Source organism: Lissotriton vulgaris, chromosome 8 (assembly GCF_964263255.1).
Source record: "Lissotriton vulgaris chromosome 8, aLisVul1.2, whole genome shotgun sequence".
Classification (NCBI taxonomy): Eukaryota; Metazoa; Chordata; class Amphibia; order Caudata; family Salamandridae; genus Lissotriton; species Lissotriton vulgaris.
In genome coordinates, this window is record NC_141696.1 from 1141557386 (window position 1) to 1141582344 (window position 24959).

Genomic DNA, 24959 nt, shown 5'->3' on the forward strand with positions numbered 1-24959 from the left:
TCCTTTATAATACATGGTCAACCATTACCTTTCCCATTAACCACTTAAATCAATGATGTGAGGCTCTTTTATATGAAATAGAGGCCATGTTTGCAAACATTAATAATGAAAATAGACTCGCTATTTCAAAATTAAAAACATCAAAAAAAGTTGTTAGCTAGTTGTTAACAAAGATTTGAAGCAGTTGAATAGAAGTCAGCTTAAAAAAAGGCCCAGCAGACACATGAATACAAATTCGAACTTTTCTATAAAATTCCAAGGAATTCAAAACATAAATATGTTTCCATGAATATCTACTTTCAGCTTGGCACTGTAGAGTTATAAATACAGAGCAGAAGAACGAAAAGCAGCATTTATTTGTCGTTGCTTTTAACAGCTGCTCCGTGACCTGACCTGCCTTTCACCTGGTTACAGGCGGTGGAACATCAGAACTCAACTGTAAAAAGTTATAACAAGTGACTTCTGAGATCTTTTCTTTATAATCAACGAACAAGTGCATCAGAAGTCGACAGGGATTGCAGAATCCCATGTATTATATATATATATCATCAGGTAACAAGTCTTGGATATATATTTTTGGTCACACACTCAAGAGCTGCTGTGCAAACAATGTTTATTCAGCAGAAAACCCAACACGTTTTGTCCTTGACCACAGGTAGCATGTTAAACACAAGTGTATGTAAAACAATTTTTAATTATCATAAACAATACTTTCTACAAACTTAGTATTCCAAAATAACTGTTTCGCCTTCTTAGAATTATGTTGTAAGGTATTATTTACATACCTAGGACTGTTACTTAATATTATAGACACAAAATAGAGCTTTGAAATTCATATTGTTTTCTTCATATTTTCATGGTATTACAATCCCAAATGAAAAAAAAAAAACATTTATGCAAAATCATTCTCAATTGCTTGAACGAAAAAAAAAAACAACGATTTCTAAATTTCTGCCCTTCTCAAATAAACACTCCTTGATGTTGGTCAGGGACTGGGGAGGGTGGGGGCAATCAATGCATGTTAATTTGAACACCTTCAGTGCTCATGACAGCTCCCGGCCATCATGAGTCACGGTAGTCATGTGCTCATGATGGCCGGGAGCCGTCTGAACGTTGCAGCTCCGCACACGCGCAGTTAATTCCCCACCTGTGCGGGAGAATTAATCAGTAGGCTGAGTTCGGACGGCTCCCAGCAGTCATGAGCACAAGTCTACTGTGACTCATGACAGACTGGAGCCGTCGTCAGTACGGCAGCGCCACGCCCAGCCCGCACCCCTTTGCACCGCGGGGGAATTTGCCCTGCAGCGAAGCGGTTAAGGTAAGGAAGTTGTGTTCACCCAATTCCTCAGTCAATAGAATGCCTACGGGGACCCCATCCCCGGGATAGGGAACACATTTTGCTCCCATTCGGGGGGGATTTGGATCAGAACAGAGTGGCAGGGGTCTCACCTCCATGTCCCCAACGATAATGCATGTTGTGGGTGTCCCAGGTAGGAATGGGGCACCCACTAAAAACAAAAACAAAAATGTTTTTTTTTTTAACAAAGATTCTGGCAACGCAGGGGAGACTGCCCCCCCCCCCCCCCCACCCCCCCGCCAATGAAAAATAACATTTTTCAAAAGAGTTCATTCCTGGGTGCCCTGATGGGACCAGGGCCATAAAAAATACAAAAAATGTGAAACACACACAGACATATTTATGTAATGAACGGAATAGCCGTCATTTCAAATTCCCTTCTGTTGGCAGGGAGTGCCCTATATTGCCCTGTGAGGGCTTTTTATTGACATTTTATTTGTTTATTTGAAAACTTTTATAAAGCACTGGCTAGACCCGGAGGTATCAGAGAGCTTTACATGAGGATCAGCGAGTAACAGGTTACAAAGTTACATCAATTAAATCAAAGAATCACAGAGGGAGGGGAGGTGGAAAGAAGGAAACACAACGGGGGAACTAGGAAAACAGTGTCAGATGACCAGCTGGGTAGATGACAGCCGAAGGGGTGAAACCAAGGACAGACTCCTCTATAGCTGCATATGACAGCTCCACCGAGCATCGGCCAAGGTTGCTCGTGCACCGAGATAAGTACAAACAGTTTTGGCATCCGCACAGTGTTACAGGTTACATAGTCGCATCAATTAAATCAAAGAATCACGGAGGGAGGGGGAGGGAGGGAAACACCAAGGGGAAACAAGGAAAACAATGTCAGATGACTGGCTGGGTAGGTGAAGGCCGAGGGGGTGAAACCAGGGCCAGACTCCTCTATAGCTGCATACGACAGCTCCACCGGGAATCAGCCAAAGTTGCTTGTGCACCGAGGTAAGTACAAACAGTTTTGGTATCCGCCCAGGGGGCATTGTCAAAGGTCCATCGAAAGTTCCATCAAAGTTCCACCAGGCACGGGCCATGTTGATTCGGCTCCGTGCAATGCATAACGTTCAAGGTTTCAGTCTGGGGGAATCGTCATAGATCAATTGGCAGCACCCATCCTGGAGTTACTTGGAAGCTAAGACTTAGTGTAGGGTTGATATGCACACAATAGCAATGCTTCCAGGGGACAAGCCAGGACAGCCATCCTAAGGTCTGGCATATAGACTGTGTAGGGCTGGGGTTGTAGGGCACTTGGCAGTTGCCCCAAGTAATTTTCTCATGAAAAAGCCCAGCCTTCATGTGTGAGCAGCGGGGGGCGTTGGGGGAGCTTGAGTTAGCCTTTCTGATTTTGGCTAAGGCTGCTTACTTAGAAATCTCCGGCCGCCATTTTAAAGTCAGGCAGGCAGTGAAGCTGCTTCCCGACGAGTTTCTATTGGGAAGGGGGGGCAGAGGGGGGGGGGGGAAGGGGGAGAGCATTCTGCTGGTCTTCTGGGATAAGCTTGCTGATAGCTGCTGTCTCTGCGCATCTGCAACTCGAGTGGTTGTTGTTTACATTTAGGCTACGCCAGCCGCCATTTTGGAAACAGGCAGGTTGCGTGTCAGTGTCCCAGTGAGTCTTTGCTTAGCGCGGGCAGTGGGCACTCCACCATTCCCTCCCAGTGCAGGGCAGGCCGATACCGGTCTTTTTAATTTCACCCCGCATTGGCATTGCACATGGCTCGCTGTCCTGCCGTTTCTGTGTCTCCCACCGCAGCTCACCTCGTGGCACGCACCGGACTACGGATTTCCCCCGCCAGGAAAGCTCATACTTCTGGGGGTCAGAGAGTGATTCCCTACCCCACCAGAGCAGCGGTGAGGTCAGTTGCAACATGGTGGCTTGTTTCACTCCACCCGGTGGAAGCCTCAGCGGCACTGGCTGCGATACAGGATAAGAGCAGGGGCGGCACAGATGTCCAGCCCAAGTTCAACAGTGCCCCATCTCCTGTCTCACATCCTCCGGGTGCAGGCTCAGCATACTGCGTGTGCCATTTAGAGTCGCAGGCGCTCAAGAACTTCTCGGCTCATTACTCTGTCCTCCGACGGCCCAGAACAGCGGAAACAATTCCTATGCTGGCTGCTGGCATTCCGGTTGCAGGATCCCTTATGCAAGTGGGTATTGAATGCGGCGGATCGCCACTCCGGATATGTGCGCACGGGTTCACCACGGAGCTTCAGCTCCGAGCGGCCATCATGGTCGCTGGCTCCGGTCCTATACGTCCTTGTAGTACTCCTGGGAGGGGCACCATAAAGCATTCTTTTAAATGATGTGGGAGTCTGCAACAAGTGCAGCAGCCCTCTAGGAACACTAACAATGACCCCAGGACAACTTACCTATTTTTTTAAAGCACTCTGAACTGGAAATGTACTTCCTTCAGCTGGAGTGCAGGGACCCTTTGTAGTTGGTATTATGGCTACATTTAGTTGCCTTAAGAGTATGTAGAAAAAAGTCTCAACTCATGTTTGTGTTTTCTGAATGAAAAAGCTTTACTTAAAATATTTTTGAGACTGTATTTATTATAAATCATTGACACCTGGAAAGGCATTGGACTATAGTTATGGATACATTAGTGTGGTGATTTCTTGAAAAAGGCGATAGATCTGCCTTGTAAAGGTTGTTGTGTGGACGAGCTCGCTATGCACTGCTTGTACCCTCACATATTACATCACCGACAGCATGTTCAATGACTGCAATGATAACATCTCTAATGTCATTTGAGGTGATATCATTGATAAGAGCTCAGTGCAATGCAAGCTATAAATAACCTTTACATGTAATTTTTTATCTGAGCATGTGTGTGTCTATGTATCGCATCACACATTGTGTAAGTATACACACACTGATGTATACTGCAGCCAGGCAAATTCAGCATCCCATGACAAATCCCTTGTGTATGAAAGATGTGGTTGATCGGTATAGTGTGAGTCTATCGGTACTCTTTCAAAACAAGCCATTTGCTATTTTTGTCTTTTAAAGACCTTCATAAAAATGTGTGGACTGAGAATCATTCAAAGAGTGGGATCTGCTGATGACATTAGGTATAACCTGCTGGGCAATTTGTATTTGATGAGCTAAGATAAATATGCAAATGATTTCTTCGGTCTGGAGAGCATGAAATCAAATAGTCAAGTTCCACTAGGTCAAAGATTGAAAATGAACACGCCAATCACAAAAAAAACACAAATTGAGGAAGGAAACATTTTTCTAATATGATCGGATATAGAAGCATTAAAAGAGAACACTCATAGAACTATGTACTTTAATAAATAGAAGAGTGTAACTTTAAATTGTAATCAGTCCGTCTATGTGTTTAACAATCAAATGCTTTCTCAGATCACAGAGCCAGGGGAATTAGAACTCTCTACCTTCTCAGAAGGCAGCTCACTCGCGACACAATTTGTTCATATTTCACCAACGGAAAACATGTTAGCTCAACCGAAAAGAATAGGACATGGGTTGTAATTAAGGTATTTGGCCTGTGCGTGTTGCCATGGTGAAATTGCGCACTGCTGCTCAATTCTAGCTGCCGACCTGTGACTCAGTACTACATATCATCCATTCCTGAGAGATGCAGATTTACCATAAAATGTTTTAGAAATTACTGACTGAAAGGGGCTTTTCTGTACATTCAGCCTGCCAGGTTTACTACCTTAGCAGCAGTAGTGGCTGGCATTTATGAGGAGGGGAGATGGCGGGCACAAATGAAATAAATAAAAAAAATTATGAAACGCTTATCTAGTCTTTGCACGGGACCTCTTCTTTCTGCAACTGCAGCCCGGCCACCAGGAAACTCCCTTGACCAATCCTATTGCTGCTCCCGTTGCATGAGAGCAGCTCCCCGATTGGAGGGGGCAGCCTCACTCGGCGCTCCACAGCGCTCTTGAGGCCTGCACTTGCTCTAACCAGCTGGGTTAGAGATTTTTAAAGTGCGCATGTGTGGCTGGCCTCCACAAGATAGTTGTTAAAAAAGACATGCACTATAAACAGTGCATGTACAGCTCGTCCTTCTCCCTGCTGCTGTCACTCAGCAGGCCCCGCCCGACACTCAGTTCGGGACGGGGAGGAAAAATAAAATGGTAATGAAATACCATTTTATTTGTCATCTCTGGGGCTTTGGAGGTACGTTGAGTGGGGAGATTCTCCTCTGCTCCAACAGAGGAGCCTCCCCTAATTAGCAGCTCATTTATTAGACTTTTCTCTTCCTTATATGGGAACAGATATCTATCCCATGCATTGTCAAAGACCAGCGTCACTGTTGCCCCAATCACTTGGAGTTCTCATGAAGTCATCAGGCATAAAACGGCTCTAGTTGTTGCCCACGCTGAGAGGTGCAAAATGGGTGGTAAAGTATTAAGCATGGCCTGGGCAGGCACGTGTCTGGATTTGTATTCCCATGTACATCAAGGAGTCACAGAATTCTGAATTACTAGTTTATGATCTCCTTGTCTGAGAAGGAATTATTCAGTCATTTGTGTGCAAATGTATCTTGATATAAGTCTTGGTTTAAGTGTTCCACAAAGGATGGTAACTGAACTGATATACTGCTAAAACCTGTGTAGCAGAACTGAGGGGCAGTGGCTGTGAAGATGTTACTGTAAGAGAAACACAGCCTTTTCATATTTAAACCAGCAGTTGGTTAATACCTTTTTGAGAAGGTGGGTGGCTTTGTTTGGGACTGTAAGACAGGCCACCAATTTGGCAGGTATATTGTGAGGCCTTTTTCCTGAGTAAGGGGGTGTAGTGGGGGTCAGTGCATTGTCTGGGGTGTGAACTAATGCTTGCCATTGGTGTAACAGGATCTCAGGCAATGTAGGACTTCAATTAGATAACCAAGGGAGTCCCTTTCTACACTTGCTTCCCCAAAAGCATTTAGGTTGAGCAATCAAAGCTTAGGCTAGGAGGTGGTAATGGAAGTGGAACTCAGATGCAGTATGACAGATAATCACAGACCATAAACACAGTGTATAGTACGTATGGGAAATGTAGAACAGAAATAGCGAACAAATAAATCTATAAAGTGCTAATATCTTCTGAGCCCGACATATGACTTCAAAGACATTTTACAGAGATTGTGTTGCAAAGTGATTCAGCTCGAAAAATATAGGCATTCTTGACATTGTTCTCCTTGGGGATGGTTAATAGATTTAAATGGTACCAGAGAGAGAGAACATTACAATGTATCAAATACACTATTATTTCTATCCTTTCTCCAAATATCTCTGGGGAGATTGATGCAAGGTAAGACAGCTTAGCAGCTTTGAGACCAGGAATCTGAGAATTTGGAAAAATGTCACAAAGCAAAATCACAGAGTGCACTCAAAACTCAATAACCCAGCATCCGAGTGAAAACCGATTTCAACTCACAGAAAATGCTGATTTTAGGATATGAATGGGCAAGCCCAAAAGTTGAAGTTCTTGTGTCCAGTTAGCAAGGCCCTAGCGATCTGGTGGTTGGTTCTAGGTGGGCACCAGATACACGTTCAATAGGAGACTCTGTTACCTCTCTTTGTCAAGGGGCTCCTTATCGTCATGAGGAAATGAGGTTCAGATTCCTTTGTATATTCGTGTCTAGCCGATTTGTGGTATGCTAATGGATTCTTGGTTTAGATGCCCCTGGTTAGGGATCATCATTTTGGAACTCACTCGCTGAGTTTCTTTTTCTTACTTATACCTGTTGGACTCGGCCCTCTTTGGCTAAATTTCCCTAAAATGTTTGCCTTCCCTCATAACCTTTTTTCTGACATGGTGTAGCCAACTTAGATGCTTTGGGCACTTGGCCACTGCTGATCAGTGCCAAAGTGCAAGTGCTCCCTGTGTAAAGTGTAATTGGTTGTCTATGATTGGTATGTTTGCCTTATTAGTAAAGTCCCTAGTAAAGTGCAATATGTGGGCCAGGGCTGGTAATGCAAATGCTACTAGTGGACCTCCAGCACTAATTGTGCCACCCACACAAGTAGCCCTAAAGAGAGAACGCAGTGCCTGCGTGCAGTTTATTAAACTGCCATGTTGTCCTGACAAGTGCATCCACTTGCCAGGCCTTACCCTTCCCTTTTTATGCACATCAGACACCCCTATGGTAGGTCCAAGGTACCTCCCTGGGCAGGGTTCAGTGTATGTTAAATGTAGGATATGTACTAAGGTGTGTACCATGTCCTGACAGTGAAATACTCTCCATTTAGTTTTTAACTGCTGCAAGGCCATCTTGCCCATAGGACAGAATGGGGGAAGGCTATGTAATATGTTTTCAGCCTATCTTACCACAGGCTGAAGATGGAGAGGTGAAGTTTAGTGTGCCTGAACTCACAAATTAATAACACATATTTTTGTGAAGTTTGTTTTTGCATTGTGTGTTTAGAAAGCACTCTTTTAGAAGTGGCTGGCTTTTGTGTTTTAACATTTCTGTGAGTCTCTGCCTGGTTGTGGATTGACTGTCTGGATTTGAATGTGATAGGCTCTGGAGAATGTCTTGACCCAGGGGAGGAGGTAAGACGGCAACAGCCTTACCTGCATCTGGAGTGTAGGGGAAAGAGTAGCCCCTGGAGGTGAAGAGGCTGGGCTGCAACCATAAAACAATCGCTATATCTCCAGTGATTGAGGATCCAGACCCCACTATAAAAGGGAGAAGGAGACACTGGCAGGGTGACACCCAGAACTGCTTTCGACAGGGGTCAGTGCCCCCCCAAACAGAAAGACTTCAAAGACATTTAGAGGTGTAACTATGAGAGCTGAAACCCCTGAACGTTGGAATGGAACTGGTCAAGACTGAAAAGGATTGAAACAACTTCATCGTCATGAAGAACATCTGCCAAGGAAGAAACAGCTGAAGAGACTGAAGGAAAGGACTGACCCTTGCTGTGTGTTCTGGGGCTGGCCTGTAGTTTGCTGATTTAACCAAGGAGAGGCTAAGGGGCTTTGCTGTGTGCTGTGTCACCCCTGCTTGGAAGGACTTTGCTGAGTGTTGTGTCCTGAGTTAATTTGCGCCGGTACCCGTGGAGGTGTAAACCAGCAGACCCCATAATACGAAGAGTCAACATCGGATTAAAGATTCTATATCCATGCCAGATTGACAAGAAAGGACACGACTTTTTCTACCTAGACGAAAGGAAATAAAAGAAATGCACGGATCCCCCCCAAATGACGATGTAAAATAGAAGTCTTAAACAAAAAGGGCAAACAGAGGATGATAGATTCACTGCTCAAAAGATTTGTTTTCCGGCACTTGAACTAAGGTCAGCATGTGGATGCATACCTGAGAAGAATATATACTGAATTCCCTCTGACCTTCACTCCCTTTAACCAATCATATGCACATCTACAGACAACAGGGGGTACTAAAAGAAAGAATACCAGTTTTTTATATATTCCGATAATAAGCTACAGATAATCAAATTGTCTTTGGGAAAATCAGACCAAACGCTTCATCAGAATAAAGTTGAAGTTTATGTTGTACACCAGTTTATATGTATATACGAATGACGGTCACCTGATGAAGGCCCTTTGGCCGAAACGCGTTGTGTTCCATTCTACCGCATTGCCTTCATCCAAATCTTCCACCGACTGAACATATCGTATAGCACGTTTTTGCACTTTTGTTGATATTGCCTTGTTTTTGTCAAAATGTGTACTATATGTCATTGAATGTTAACTTATACGAATTACATATGTTGTTTATAAATCAAGTGAGATAAAAATGATAAAGAATTCCCAAAAAAAGACAAAAAACGAAACAAATAGAAATAAAATAATCAAATAATTTTGAGACATTACTGTCTCAGCGAATTATTACCATTCACTAAACAGCATTTGAAATATGGTCGATATAAGGGCGGTATAGTTATCATTAGTTTGCTACATATTTTCTTTTTTTAAATCTGAGTTAATTTGTCCCCAGGGGCCCGAGGAGAGCTGGCTCCCTGTTGTGGAAACTCAGGAACATAAATGTTTCCAAGGGTGTCTCAGCGACGCTGTGTGCGTGTACTTTCTGCAGCCTGAGACCTTTGTGAGGATTGCCCTGTGATTGTGTTCACCCAGAGCGCAAGTGAGGCTCAGCGACGCTGTGTGTGTGTGCTCTGTTGTAGCTTGAGGCCTTCGTGAGAAATTGCCCCATGGCGGTGACCCATGATTGTGTTCACCCAGAGCGCAAGTGAGGCTCAGCGACGCTGTGTGTGTGTGCTCTGTTGTAGCTTGAGGCCTTCGTGAGAAATTGCCCCATGGCGGTGACCCAGAGCTGTTGTGTTTTCTGAGTTCATCAACAGCGTGACCTGAAGTGCTGTGATCGTCATTGCCATCGGCCCGGATCAGCATCCCCAGAAGAGCTGTGAGGATTCACTGTCGCCGGCCTGAGCTTGCCATTGCCAAGGAGAGACCTCAATTCATCATGTCGGGGGTCCGTGTTCCACTGCCCAAAATCAATGAAGTCGCTTTGGTGGCCCAAGCCACGAGGAGAGGAGAGTGAGATCGTAACCCCCAGTTAACAGTCAGCGAGCGTGCGTGTGTCGCACCGGGACCAGGGTGCGGGCTACGAGTGAAACGCTCTCGGACTTTCCCATCCTTGCAGCGTGAGCCTCTGATCAAGTTCGTATCGCGGCCCGTACTTGTCGAGGAGTGGCAGTACCAGGGCTGGAGTCAGGAGCTGCCCTTTGTTTTACAACATACCAGTGTTGGGGGCATATTTTGGCAGTAGATGAGTGGCATAGAGACCGTCCAGAGCACTGTGATCAGTGCCGGAGTACTTTAATGGTGGCATAACGAACTGCCTGATTGTTGCATTACGCATTGCATTATTTTTGCATTACGAACAGCCTGACTGTTGAATTACGCATTGAATTATTTTTGCATTACGAACTGCCTGATTGTTGCATTGCGCATTGCATTGTTTTTGCATGATGAACTGCCTGATTGTTGCATTAAGAATTGCATTACTTTGGCAATACGAACTGCCTGATTGTTGCATAAAGCACTGCATTATTTTGACATTACGAAGTGACTGATTCTTGCATTACGAACTGTATAGCATTGCATTAGGACTGCATTGGATCATTGAGAATTGCTCATTACTGCAAGAACCTACAAGGGCTTGCTGAACTTCTAACCGGCAAAGTGAAATATTACAAATACGCAAATTTTTGATTTTTATTGTGTGGTCTCATCGTATATCTTTTTATAAACATATAAATGTTTTTATGAAACTCGTGTGGAGTCCATTTATGGTGTCATCATTTGGTCGCTGAGAGCGTGGTTGCAAATACTTTACACATTTGCCTTGGAGTTAAGCCTGGCTGCTCGTGCCAAGCTACAGAGGGGGTGAACAGGGGCTATCTGAGAAGGTGTCCTTCCTTTCCCTGACATAGAAACAAGGGTCCCTATTTGGACTAAGGTACCTACCTCAGCCAACTCGAGACCTCCAGTTCTAACAATAACCTATTAACTATTGGGAGGGATTTTAATATATTGCTTGTTAACGAAAAATTCTGTTAGATTGAATATTTCTCTGCAAATATATGTTTCTTGCATTAGAAAACTGTTTTGGTCACATATTTTGATAATTGATTTTGTGCAATCATTGATGATCCTCAGGATTTCTGGATAGCTTGCTTCCTCAAGAAGACTTCCAGATAAGGTTTGGCCCGCCAGGCCTACCTTCTTGCATTCCTTATCAGGAGCCAGCTACTCTCTAGAGTGCAAAGTACAGTTTCTTTTTATTCGGAGCCATTTTAGATAATTAGGCGTGTTTCCACCATGGGGTAAAATTCTGTTTTAGAATCTTTTTTCTGTTCTGGGGTATTTCCATGCTGGTTCAGCAGGCGATTGGACAAATACAACCTACTGGCGCAAGAGGTATACCATTTCTGGGTTAACGAACTTTGGGTGCCACATTCACATATCATAACCCAAATGTGAAGAACAACATTGCTGACTTTATTTCTGGGTCTTAGCGAAGGAGATTAAGAGCATGCACAAAATGAAGGGAAAGTGTATTGCTCAGTGCCTCTAAGACTTCCTGAGCAGGGTCTTGAAGTTCTCAAGACTGCCCCCTTCACAGCACGACAGGCCTCCCACACAAAAAAACCCTATGCAGGGTTAACCTATCTCCAGGCAGATCATGGAACCACTCTCTGCCAGATCTCAAACAGGTTTTGGTCATCACTTTGTAGACTGGTCTGAATGCATTCTGTAGCCAAAAACCAGACAATGGCCAATCTCTTTCTGGGTCTTTGAGGCAAAGACTCTGGGTGTACTCCAAAACAGGGAAGTTAGAATTGGAAGCCCTGTGCACTGAACCAGTCATTCATCAAATGAGTTCCAAGCAGGCTACATGTAAAAACAAAAACACATCATAGTTATGGGGACTAGAAGGATCCCCTTTTGAAGGATTAAGAGGATTTTACCCAAATGAGTCCATACGTCCATCCCCCAGGGCTACAAGTAAAAATGTATGTGCACCTCACTAGAATCTCAATTGCCCCCAAGTAGTAGCTTCTTACAGTGGGCAGTTGTCAGTCTCTTCTAAGGACACGATTTATCTTTGGGTGAATACCTAGTGTAGCAGAGCTGTGTTCTCTGCTAACAAAGCCACACACAAATGCATGGAGCACCTCTGAACAGTAGTGAGGCAAGATAAGTGTGTGTTGTTAAGCAGTCATCCAGGTAAGGTTATGGGAAGCCAGAGAGTATGTAATATGTCTTCATCTGCCACCCAATCACTATTAAGCTGCTTTGTGAAATATGTTTTTCAAACTGTAGCTTTTGCCCATTGCAAGCCCCATCCCTAATTATACTAACCAAATGATTTGCATGCAAGTATACCAGTAAGTTAGTGACTAATACAATCTGGCAAGGGGTGTCATCTTTTCTGTACAGTACCTCACGAAGGGTGTCCATAAGCTCTTTCTCTTCTCTCATTTGCTCTAGTTTTCTTCTTATTGTAAATTGTGGATCTACTGACTCCAAACTCCTCTGCGGCCTTAAGAACACTGTAAGAAAAATGATTTTACATAACAAAATCAGAATCAAAGTAAACCAATAATTTCTGCTAGCTATATACTGCATCTGTTTTATTAATGAAGGAACAACTTTTCGTTTAGTTTTGAGGAGCTGAAAATGTAATATTCGAGGCTGGCTACCTGCACTTAATTTCGGATAAGACACCTACTGAGAATTTGAATAGAACATGAACTACATACCTTTTGACTTCCTTGAAAACCCCTGCATATTATAACTGACCATAACAACAGCCAATTATTTGGTGATTAGAAAGACCAGCATTTTGACACTTTTAAGTTCACTTTACATTCTTTGACAGCGTTGCCGAAGTAGCGCAAAAAAATATACATGTCCTTTTTATGGACAAATACTGCTGCAGGTACACGGCCTGACACAATGATGGATTCATTCTCGAGTGTTTTAGAAGTAATGAGTATACCCCCAGATGCATGAAGCCCATATTCTGCGAATTCTAAATAGCGGAAAATACCGACTCGCAATTCAGAATTCACAGAATGGGATGAATCAAGAAAAGCGATTAAAAAAAGCAAATCGCTATGGGCCGCAATTGCCGATTTCGATTTTTGTAAAATCGCATAAAAATCGCAGAATCGCCAGTTTTCCATGTTGAAATTGCGAACTCGCAATTACCGAAATCGCAAATTGCGATCTCGCTAATTGCGAGATCGCAAAAACGGGAAGTCGCATTTTGAGCACAATGATGACATCACAACCAGGAAGTAGGCAGTTCCCTCCCTCATTCTGATCACTGAGCCTGAGAGTGGAAGCAGCACTGGCCAGAGCTCCACAACAGACTACCTGCAGCACCACATTAGGACACAAAGAACAACTGAAAATGTCCCAGGAAGCAGCAGGCAGCAGTGCACCAGGAAGAAAGAGGAAAATCCAATTCTCAGAGCAGGAACTGGAGTACCTCATTGAGGGAGTCTCTAAGGACCATGATCGCCTTTTTGGAAAGGAGTCCCGGAGGGTGCCTGAGGCGGACAAGTGGCGCATCTGGCAGCGCATCCGCGCAAAGGTGAACTCAGTCGGAGTGACCCAGCGCTCCATCGATGAACTAAAAAAGAGGTGCTACGACCTCAGAGGGCGTGCCAAAGAACGCATCACTGAGAGGCTGGGGGAGCGACTTGCCACCGGAGGAGACCCCACTGTTGCACCCAACACTCCACTGGAAGACCTTGTGGAGGACACCCTAAATCCTGCAGCCTGCGTGGGGGTCAGCCGGCTGGACTCCTCCCGACCCACCCAACAATCCCAAGGTAAGTGCCATGCGACTGCGACCCCGTCCCCTAACAATGCCCATGACTCCAGAGCTAGCTATTTGATAACCCCAGTAATGCAGGCCATGCACACCTGAAATGCCCTATTGCATTGTGGGACTTGTAGTGTGACCACAATTCCCGGATAGCCCCACACAGCTTATCGGTAGGGAAACTCCTGTATTCTTTGAATGCTTTACTTTCTTTAAGACCACCCTCTAAATCCTGCCAGCATACTCTCTCCTCTGATGAAATATCCTCTGACCTTTGTAGAGGTAGTTACTTTGGGGATACTAGAAAGTTGCCCCCTGGAAAGCGGCGGGTGGCTACTGAGGCAACTAAGGAATCTACCCTGGAAACAGAAAAAGGTTTCCTTATCAATGCTAGATCCCTGTCTAAAAATAACATTGCTTTTAATGATTTTGTTTCACTTAGGAAACCCTCGTGGGTTTTTATCACTGAAACGTGGGCCTCTTATTCCTCAGGCCCAGATCTGGTTGCTGCCATTCCCTCGGGTTACACTTGGACTAGGATGGATAGGACTGGGCGAAGGGGTGGTGGTTTAGGAATTTTGCATAGGGCCTCTTCCGTATGCCGCTTTGATTTCCTTTCTAGTGTCTCTGATACCTTTGAGGCCTTATACTTTTCTATTAATTCCACCTCCACTGTCTCCTTTTCAGGCATTTTATGCTATAGACCTAGAACCTTTTTTACCCAGGACCTGATGAATCTTCTTGAACCCTTCCTTGACAGTCCCAATTTTACTCTTCTAGGCGATTTTAATTTTCACTTAGAGAATGCCAGCTCTAAAGACACCTCCTCTCTGGTAGAGTCCTTGGCCGCATGTGGCATGTCCCAACTTGTGGGTAGTCCCACTCATTTAGCAGGTCATACGCTTGATGGCATCTTTACCAATGATATTAGAATAAAGACAGAAATCCCAATCCCTCTGGCTTGGTCAGATCATCTTGCAGTCCCCTTCGAGTTCAGCACCCCTCACTCCCTTTCGTCTGCTCTAGACACTAAGAATTGGGAACTCAGACGAAACTTTAAGCAGATCAGTAACGAAACCCTGGCTCCATTTCTGAATGAATTTAGAACTCATTCTAAGAAGGACATCAATCTTGTAGCAATGGGCCTGTCCACTACCATTTCCAGGGCTGTTGAGATCTTGGCCCCTGCCAGGCCTCATTATTGCGCTCAAAAGAGTCCCTCTATGCCCTGGTTCTCAGACCGGCTTAGGTGGTTGAGGCAGGGCTGTAGAAAGCAGGAAAGATATTGGCACGTCCACCCAGAGCCCTCAAAAAAGACACAACGTAAAGGTCTCTTAAAAGCATATAAACTAGCGATAATGGAGGAAAAGAAGGCATATTACGCCAATCTTACGGCTTCTTTAAAATCACCTAGAGATCTTTTCAAGATCATTGACTCCCTCTCTGTCCATAAGATCATGGACCCAATAGTGGAATCCCAGGAGCTCTGTGACAACATTTCAATCTTTTTCCATACTAAAATTGTTGATATCCATAAATCTCTTGAACTCCTTAAAGCAGAGTTGGATGTCAACGCCCCCCTGTCTCCCGTGTATCAAATTGTCCCTTTGGTTGCGAAGCCCGCGCCTATTCTTCTTGATTTCCCTCCGATTACTTTAGATGGGAATTACCGCCTCCTGGACAACACTACATTAGGGTCTCCGTTGGACCCTTGTCCTTTAAAAATCTTGAAGACATGCAGGGAGGTGGTTGTCCCTCCTCTCCTTGAGGTGATGAACATGGCAATCTCTGAGGGAATCTTTCCCCTTCCATGGAAAATGGCAGTTGTCAAACGCTTTTGAAGAAGGGTTCTCTAGACCCTGGGTTCCTAAAGAACTTTCGCCCAATTTCCCTGCTGCCAGCCCCCACTAAAATCCTGGAGGCCCATTTAAACAACCATCTTACAACCTTGATGGATGACTTTAACCTTCTGGATAGCTCACAACATGGCTTTCGACGCGCTCACAGCACGGAATCCGCCCTCACTGTCATGATGAACAACATTCGTTCTAGGGTCGACAGAGGTTATGCCACTCTTTTAGTCCATCTCGATCTCACGGCAGCCTTCGACACCCTGTCTCCCTCGGTCTTGGTTTCCAGGCTGGGGGAGATAGGGGTTGGAGGCTCGGCCCTTAGCCTTTTGGCCTCCTTCCTTCACCAAAGGGAGCAAAGAGTCAAGCTGGGTGAGTTCCTGTCTCCTACCAAGGCCGTGCAATGCGGGCTCCCCCAGGGTTCTTCTTTAAGTCCCTTATTGTTCAACATCTATGTGACCCCCCTTGCTAGGGTTGTAAGATCCTTTGGGTTTGAGGTGTTGTCATACGCTGACGACACCCAAATCATGGTCTCACTCACCCAGTCGGTGGCTGACTCTGCCTCTAAGTTTAGGGCCTGTATGGAAGCGGTCTCGCAATGGATGCTCCGAAACTTTTTAAAACTTAATGGAGAAAAAACGGAGGTCCTGATTTTCAGGGGCAATCAGGACATCTGGCCCAGTGACTGGTGGCCGCCTTCCCTTGGGGACTGCCCTGTTCCCTCTCACTCAACCAGAAATCTGGGGGTCCTGATTGATACGTCACTTTCCTTTGACCTCCAAGTCAGTAGGACTGTTTCCACCTGCTGTATCACCAGGATCCTCAGAAAGATTGCATCCTATCTTTCTCCTGCCACCTGGAAGCAAGCCACAGTGGCTCTGGTCTCTTCGAGGCTGGACTACTGTAATGCCTTGTATGGGGGTATGAATAAGATTTCTGTTCACCGTCTTCAGATGGTACAAAACACCGTGGCCAGGATTGTTTTGGATCTTCCTCGGCTCTCCTCAATATCACTGGCCGGGAAAAATCTTTACTGGCTTCCGGTTCAGTCCAGGATTTCCTTTAAACTTCTCTGCCTTGCTCATGGGGCCTTCTATGGTTTGGGGGCTGAAGGTATTAGGTCTCTCCGTCAACCCTACAATCCCAGTAGAGTTCTCCGCCCCTCTTCTAAAAATCTCCTCTTGGTTCTGAGATTTGCAAAGGCAAGATGGGGAGGTAGAGCCTTTTCCACTCTGGCGCCCAAGCTCTGGAATTCCCTCCCTCCAGAGCTGGTTGGTCAATCCTCGCCGGGGCTTTTCCGCAAACAATTAAAAACCTGGCTCTTCTTGGAGGCCTATCCGTAGATCCTGGATTTGGTGCTGTAAGTCTACATGCCTTTTATTCCTCCATCTTGTGGATGGCGCCTTGATGCCCTTGGGCTAAGTTGCGCCCTATAAGACCCCCAATTATTCAATCATTCACACAGCCAGACCTGTCAAGGGAAAGTTATTCCTAAAGCCAGTCAGGGAATGCAAGCCTGCATGCATGTAGCAACATCCCATGTGCAAGATACATATCATTAATCATGCACCCATTTACTTCACAGGTGCGTCTGAACAACCCGGCACCGACAGTGAGGCCCTACACATAGAGGAGAACCCCGAGGACACCGAGGGAGAGGGCCATCCTGCCCCACAACCCGGACCATCTCAGCCAGCAGCACCACCACTTCCCCATGTGGACAGGGCCACCCCTGCAGCCACAGGTGCCCAGCAACCACCCCAAGTGACACCCATGGCAGTGGCACAGGCCACACCACCAGCACCCAGGAGGCAGACACGGCGCACAGCCACTGTGCGATCCCATTCCAGCGGACTGATGAGGCCGCAGCACGACGTCTCAACATGCGCTGGCAGGGGGGTACATGTCCGGGATCCTGGGCTGGCCATAGAACGCCGGATGCTTGCAGTACACCAGAAGCAGGCACGGCACTTAGCAGCCATCCACCTGCAGCTGAATAAGACCGTGCGAAATGTGGGCCATCTCACAGAAAGCATGCAGGTCATGATAGCAGCTGTCCGTGAGAACAGCCAGATCCTGGTGTCCCAGCAGGATATCACCCACAGCCACCACCGCCAGCTGCTGACCCGCCTGTCAGCCTACACCAGATCTAACCACATTATAGGAAATGCCACCTCCCAACTTTCGTGCCGCTCCCTTGTGATGCAGATGCAGATGGTCCAATGCTGCCAGGACGTCGCCAGGGCCCTTGAACAAGTCACCACAGCTGTGCAGAGTCTGCAGGCGTCTGGCCATGGCCAAGCAAGTGGGGGGGATGAAGCCAGCGAGGGCACTTCCAGTCACAGCAGCCTGTTACTGCCGCTGGTAACGGAACGCCCCCGTAGCACCAGGCCCATTGCAGCATCACAGACCAATAGTGTCGTGGAGGACGTGGAGAGGCGACTGGGTGCGTCCAGCCGGAGGCGCCAGTGACACTTTGAACTCTACCAGCAGGGCCATGCTGATTACACAAGCACGCCCTCTACCCTATCATGGGGCTGTTTTTGTGCCACTATGTCGGTGATGATTGTCTTAGCGTTGCACACCATCTGGATGTTCAGTGAGTGGTAGGACTTGCGGTTCTGGTACATGTATTCTGTCTCTGGGGGTGGGCAGATGTGGATGTGGGTACAGTCAATGCATCCAATTACATGGGGGAATTGCGCAATGTTGTAAAATTGTAGCTTGGTTTGATTCAAGTCCTGTTGGGTGGTTGGGAGTTTAATGTAATGGTGTAGCTGGGTCAGCATGGCCTCCAGGAAACTCCTTAGGCAGCAGGACATGGTGCTCTGGGAGATCCCCCCTGCAACGGCAACTATCCCCGGGTAGCTTCCAGAGGCCAGGAGGTGCAGGCTGCACAAGACCAGGACATGGGTGGGCACTGCATTGATCCTCCTCGTTGGGTGCTGCCTCAGGGGGTCAAGGTCCCGGATGAGCTTTGTAATCATTGCCCCATTCAGCCGGTACTTTGAGTAGATTTCCTCCTCAGTTTGGCCCAGTAGTGTGATCCGCTGGCGGAAAATTCGCTCCTGGATCCTGCGTCTGTTCCTTGCTGCAGCCTGGAGCCTTCGTCGCCTAACCACCATGTAGAGTCCTGGCATTGTGAATGTCCTCATGCTCCTACGGTGTCTCCTTAAGTGTGTTTGGTCAGCCCCGCACCTGTGGCTAGTTAGGTTTTTTTTTTTTTATAACTTCATGGTTACCATCTGGTTTGGATTCTCCTTAAATTGCGCCTCGCAAATATCGATTTTGAGGTTTTTCGCTAATTGCGATATTTCATGCATTTGGTTAGCGGTTATTTTGCGAATTCGCAAATGAAATCGCAGAATCATTGGGAATTCGCAATTTCCGATTCGCAAAGGGGGTTCCACCTTGATTCTGCAATTTTCTTTGCAAAGTCGCAAAATATGTTTTGCGAATTCGCAATTTGGTCAGGTTTTATTTCATGAATTGCGATTCATGGAATTGCGATCGCAATAGCTATTTCGCAGCTATTGCGATCGCAATTTGTGTTGATGAATCTGACTGATAGAGCGGGGAATTTATCAAGATTCTTCTGCATGATCAAGCGAAAAAATCTCCATGCTAAGGTGCACCATATACCTTCTTGGTGACAGATTTGTGACAAAGAATGAGCAGGGAAAAGCCTGCATTGCTTGGTAAAAGATTGTGATATATAATGCATCATGCTGAATGGCTTCCTTGCTCTTTGGTGTAAAGATATTCCTCATCTTCACTGGACTTTGCTATAGGAGTAGAGGATGGTGAAAGGCAATGGGGTAGGTGACAACCCAGTTTGTGCCTGCTCACACACTAGTGCCTGATACGTCAGTGCATGGGTAGGCTGCTCCTTAGAGAAAACCTACTCCTTTTCTGCAAACCACTGTTGAGTGTTAGAACGTACTGTATGTAGCGGTCAGTATTCGTGTAAACAATGAGAGAGAAGACTGCAAACCAGCCGAGAGAATACCTCAAGAGACACCGACAAATCCGCATTCAGAAGGTGTCATGCTCAGTTCAAAGAAGGCAGGAAAAGCAGCCCTCGAACTGAGCCAAAAATCCTGCTTCAACTTTAGCAAACAGCTTTTCAACATCGTCAGAGAAATATCCAAACCAACTGCAACCACCAACTACATTATCCCTTCACAGGACCTCTGCAACAGCCTCTCCGACTTCTTCCATAAAAAAATACTCATGAGCTACAGTAACTTTGCACCCCAACCCACTAAAGGAATCATTGGGCAACTGCCCACACCTATCAAGAACACCCATCAACTAATGAACAGGAGCCTCCTCACCAGAGAAGACACCGTGGGAATTATGAAGAAAATACAAAAACTGCACCCCAATGACCCATGCCCTCACCACATCTACAACCAGAGAAGAACACTGATCAGCACCAACCTCACCACTATCATCAACACCACCATCCTTAGTGGAACCTTCCCAGATAACTGGAGACATGCAGAGGTCAGAGCTCTTCTGACGAAACCCTCAGCAGAACCGAAAGAACTCAGCAACTACAGACCCATCTCACTCTTACTGTTCCCGTCCAAATACATGGAAAAAGATCAAGAGGCAACTCTCCTCTCACCTAGAACAGCACCACCTCAGGGCATCCCTAAGTCAGGGTTCTGCAGTAATCACAGTCCCCTTCCTCTCAGCAGCCTTCAACGCCGTATCAAACGGCACCCTCATCTCTAGACTTCATGACTCCGGAATTGAAGGTGCTGCCATGAGATGAATCATCGCCTTTCTCTCCAACAGAACACAACAGATCAGTCCTCTCCCCCCACCACCACCTCCAAGCCAAAGAAGCTTGTTTGTGGAGTTCCCCAAGGATCCTCCATTCGCCCAACCCTTTTCAACATGCAGATGGCACCCCTCAGCTCATCATAAGAGTCCATGACATGAACAGAGTTGCCTAAGCAGATGAGACACAGCTCATCTTCTCCCTCAATGATAAAAATACCAGCACCAGGACTACCTTCACCTCCGGCATTGACCAACATGGGCAACTAGATGAGGGAAAACTACCTAAAACTCAACACATACAAAATAGCTATCCTGCTCTTAGGAAACAAGAGTTCCTCATTGGACTTCTGCTGGTGGCCAGCCGAAGTAGGGCCAACCCCCACAGACCATGCCAGAAACCTCTGCATCATCCTAGACGACAAACTCACAATGAATAAACCGATCAATGCTGTGACCTCATCCTGTCTCCTCATTCTTAGAAAGCTCTGCAAAATGTTCAAATGTCTCTCCACATACACAAGACATACAGTCAACCAGGCCCTCATAACCAGCAGACTAGACTATGGCAACACATTTTACTTTGGCATCTCCAACCAGCTCACTCTAAGATTCCAGACCATCCAAATTACAGCTGCCATACTCATCCTAGACATCCCGACAAGAGCTCCTATGACCGCCAACCTCACTGGACTACATTGGCTACCCATCCAGAAACAATGCAAATTCAAGCTGCTCATCCACGCCAATAAGCCCTCCACAACACCGGACTTGAATATCTCAAAGACCAACTTCATCTCTACTATCCTACCAGACAGCTACGCTCAGCCTCCCTTGCCCTCACACGTGTCCCCGGCACCCACAGAAGCATGTCAGGATGCCACTCCTTCTCCTACATTGCCACCAAGACCTGAAATGAACTCCTTCAAAACATCAGGAAGCCCCTTCGCTACTCAACTTCTGCAAGAAACTGAAGACCTGGCTAGTCAATTAGGAGCTCCACCCGACTAACGTTTGTGATCCAGTGCCTGGATACCCTCACGGGTAATGAATTGCGCCATACAAATCGATGTAACATAACATAATATAACAGAATGGTAAGGAGCAGCATTTAAAATAATCCCCCTCTTGAAAATGCGGATAGTGACAAGGAAGAATTGATTAGGAGGCAAGCCTGTACACGTGGTGGAAAGGACTGCCCTCCCATAATATATCAATATAAGTTCCTGGAAGACCCCACAACAGAAGAGTATTCAAGCCTAATTGGGACAGGACCAAGATGTGGGGTCTGAGGCTAGGTTTTATAGACCATGGGTAGACCTGTCATCCATGGCGTGATTTTCCTCTTTTTGCCGTCAGACCTCCTGTTTTTTACTGACTTTCTTTTACCTGGCATTTAGAATCTGTGCAATTTACAACTGCTAATCAGTGCTTGTGCTCTCTCCTTAAAATATGGTAGAATTGACTTATACCCAGTAGGCATATTTAATTTATGTGTGGGTCCCTAGTAAGGTGGGCACTACATGTGCACAGGGCCTGTAAATTAAAGGATGCTAGGGGGCCTGCAGCACTGATTTTGCCACCCACTTAAGTAACCCTTTAAAAAAAGTCTCAGGCCTGCCATTGCAGAGCCTGAATATGTAGTTTTAAACTGCCATGTCGACCCGGCAAAAAAAATATTTTGTTATGCCCAAACTTTCCTTTTTAATACAAATAAGTCACCCCTACGGTATGCCCTGGACAGGCCAGAGGGCAAGGTGCAATTTATTTAAAAAGTTGGACATGTACGTTTAAGTTTTACATGTCCTGGTAGTGAAGAATTCCAATTCATTTTTTTCTATTGCAAGGCCTACCTCTCCCATAAGATAACAGTGGAATTGCCTTATTACATTTTATAAGTGTAATTTTCAAATGGAAACAGGTAACCCCATCATATATGGTGTAGCTGGAATTGAAATTTAAAATCCTAACTTATGGTGAAGTCGGATTTTTTAACTTGCAATTCTGCAAATGCCAATTTTAGGAAGTTGGAATGTTCTTGCCTTAGCCATTTTGTGCCTGCAGTCGGTTTCCCGATCACATGACTGGGTCTTGGTGACAATTGGGCTTAGTGTATTCCTCCTAGACAGCCACACACAATGGGGAGCTTAGATATGACTGGATGGGCCATCACTGGCAGGATGGGAGGGAGGAGCTGGGTTGTGTCCTATCCCCACACAAAGGGCTGCATACTCCCTGAAGTTAGTTTGAAGGCAGGGCACATATGCACTTCAAAGGCAAGCCTCTACAAGATTCTCCCCACTTCAAAGGCACGACTGAGTATAATTACTGGACCACAGAAAGACACTCTTCAGTAAATCTTTGGACCTGTGGATACTCTGCCAGGAAGAAGGACTGATGTGCTGCTGGAAGGACTACCTCTCTGCTGACCAGCTGCCTTGCTATGCTAACATGCTGCCGTCTTGCCTGGGTAAGAATGCCTGGACCTGCATCTCCTTAACCCTGAACCCAGAGCGACTTCAAAAGCTAGTTGGCTCACTTCTTGATCTGAAGCCTCAAGGACACAAAACGATTCCAACTAACTTACATCTGCATCTGGGAGTCGGCACTGCCAAGTGGTGCCACCCCAGTACTGGACCCTTGGAAGTGGGCTTAAGGTGCTCTGCCAGCCTCTGGATCCAGCGTAACCAACAAATCCCTTTTGCTGCACGGTGCAAACCCAAGCAGAACCAATGCATTGCTGCTGCAGCAAAGATTGGACTTGTCACAAAGACCTGCATCACAGCTCTTTGGAACCACGGTATTGCGGCCCCTGCATCTCTCGTTGATGGCAGTCTCAATGACGACGCTGGACTCCGCATCACAGCCTTGCCTCTTTTCAGAACACATGTATCGCCCCGGCTGCACGATGACATGTCAACGCCATACTTTGCCGTGCAAGCCCCGTCAACGGGATCTTTGATGACGACACAGGCCCTCAATCGCAACGTCTATGCATCTCAGAACTGATGCATCACTTCGAAAGAGTGGCGCATCTTCGACATGGAACCACGCAATACTACGCAAACCATTATTTAAGGCACTCTGTTCAGCAGGCGCTGGGTCCCTGTTGCCGACCCGCACTCCATTGCAGTAGTGCTGAACTTGTGACTTTATCCCAGTATGGTCCAACCAGATATCCACAGTTGGCGCATTGTGCTTTTTGGCACTATTTTCACTAAAATCCTTAAAATCGCTTAACTTGGGTTCGACTGATTGGACTTTTGTTGTTTTGGTCTTGTTTTATTTATTTATTTAAGAATGTTCTATTTTTCTAACTTGGTGTGGGAACCTTTTGTGTGGTGTTTTCACTTTATCACTTATTGAAGTGTTGTACAAATACTTTACACATTTCCTCGAAGTTAAGCCTGATCGCTCTGTGCCAAGCTACCAGAGGGTTGAGCACATGTAAATTTAGGGTTAGCTTGTGCTTCAGCCTGACAAGGATGTGGTTACTGCTAGACCAGGGCTCACACCTCAGTCAACCAACAATCCAATTTCTCACAACAATGTTCGGAATCACACGCCTAAAGTGCAACTTTTGTATGATAAGAATCTTATAATGAAAGAGACTACAGATTTAAGCAACAAATGGGGTTAAGGGTCTTCAGGTTATAATTAATGAAAGGGCTGCAAAACAACCTAAAATGTTTTGTAATAAGTCTCTCACTATGGCTCATGAGTCGCTTTCGAATCTTAAGTGTAGAATAACTCTGGGGCATCTAGTACACAAATTCAAAATCAACAACTAAGACTTGGCTTTCAATGATGAAAAATGTGTTGTGTGTCTGAAACATAGTCTGACTAAAATAGCGTCCTAAATATTGTTTACAAAAGTACAGTCCCACTGGTTCTAGTTTTGTTTTTATCAATACTAATGGGGAACTATTTTTGTAAAATATATTTAGGATACAATGTTTATATCTGAAACAAATCTGACTATGACATTCTGCAATCACCCTGAAAAACCACTAGTTTGGGACGATCAATATGTGATGCAGTATTGATGGTGGCAGTGAATATTAGTGAAGCTGGGCGGTGTAAATCGTTTTTTTCTCTCGGCTTCCCTTTGTACTTTTTTTGACCAATAGGTTACAGGAAGTTTAGGGGAGTCGAGAAAGACCTTCATATGGACTCCAGAAGTGGTGCCTTGGAGATTTCAGTATCTTCTACCCCTATGACCACTTCTGCATGAATGGCTGAGAGAGAACACAAGATTTACCTTAAAGTTGACCAGTCTTGGAAGAACTGTATGCATGTATCCGAAAAAAAGGTTGCTCGTACCTTTTGTAAAGTTGCACTTAACAGAAAGTGAATTGTGTGTGGGCAAGCCAAGTAAGTAGGTAAGGCTGAGTCTGATGTTTGTCTTTGGGCAGTGCTTAATTTGTGCCTGTGCTTCCGGTGATCAGCACCAGCACTTAATTGGTTTCAGGTGCTCGGCACTGGCATCTAATTGTCAGCACCATACTGAGAACAGTCCACCACATGGTGGTGATCTCATCTAATTTAGAGATGAGCAGAACAACAGTAGTTTAGAACTACAATATACAATAAAATTGCTATTTCCTGCCTCCCCAGCCATTCCTTTAGCTTTGAGGACTTGGAACAATCTGAACT

General features: G+C 45.7%; 1 protein-coding gene across 3 annotated transcripts in view; it reads right to left on the reverse strand.

Annotated features, from left to right (window-relative positions):
- Window positions 1–24959, reverse strand: part of LRCH1 (leucine rich repeats and calponin homology domain containing 1) — a 798407-nt gene that overhangs the window by 120757 nt on the left and 652691 nt on the right. For all 3 annotated transcript variants that reach the window (XM_086934995.1, XM_086934996.1, XM_086934994.1), the window contains one exon: window positions 12270–12379. In XM_086934995.1, coding sequence (XP_086791121.1) covers window positions 12270–12379 — 110 coding nt within the window. The remainder of the gene's footprint in view (window positions 1–12269; window positions 12380–24959) is intronic.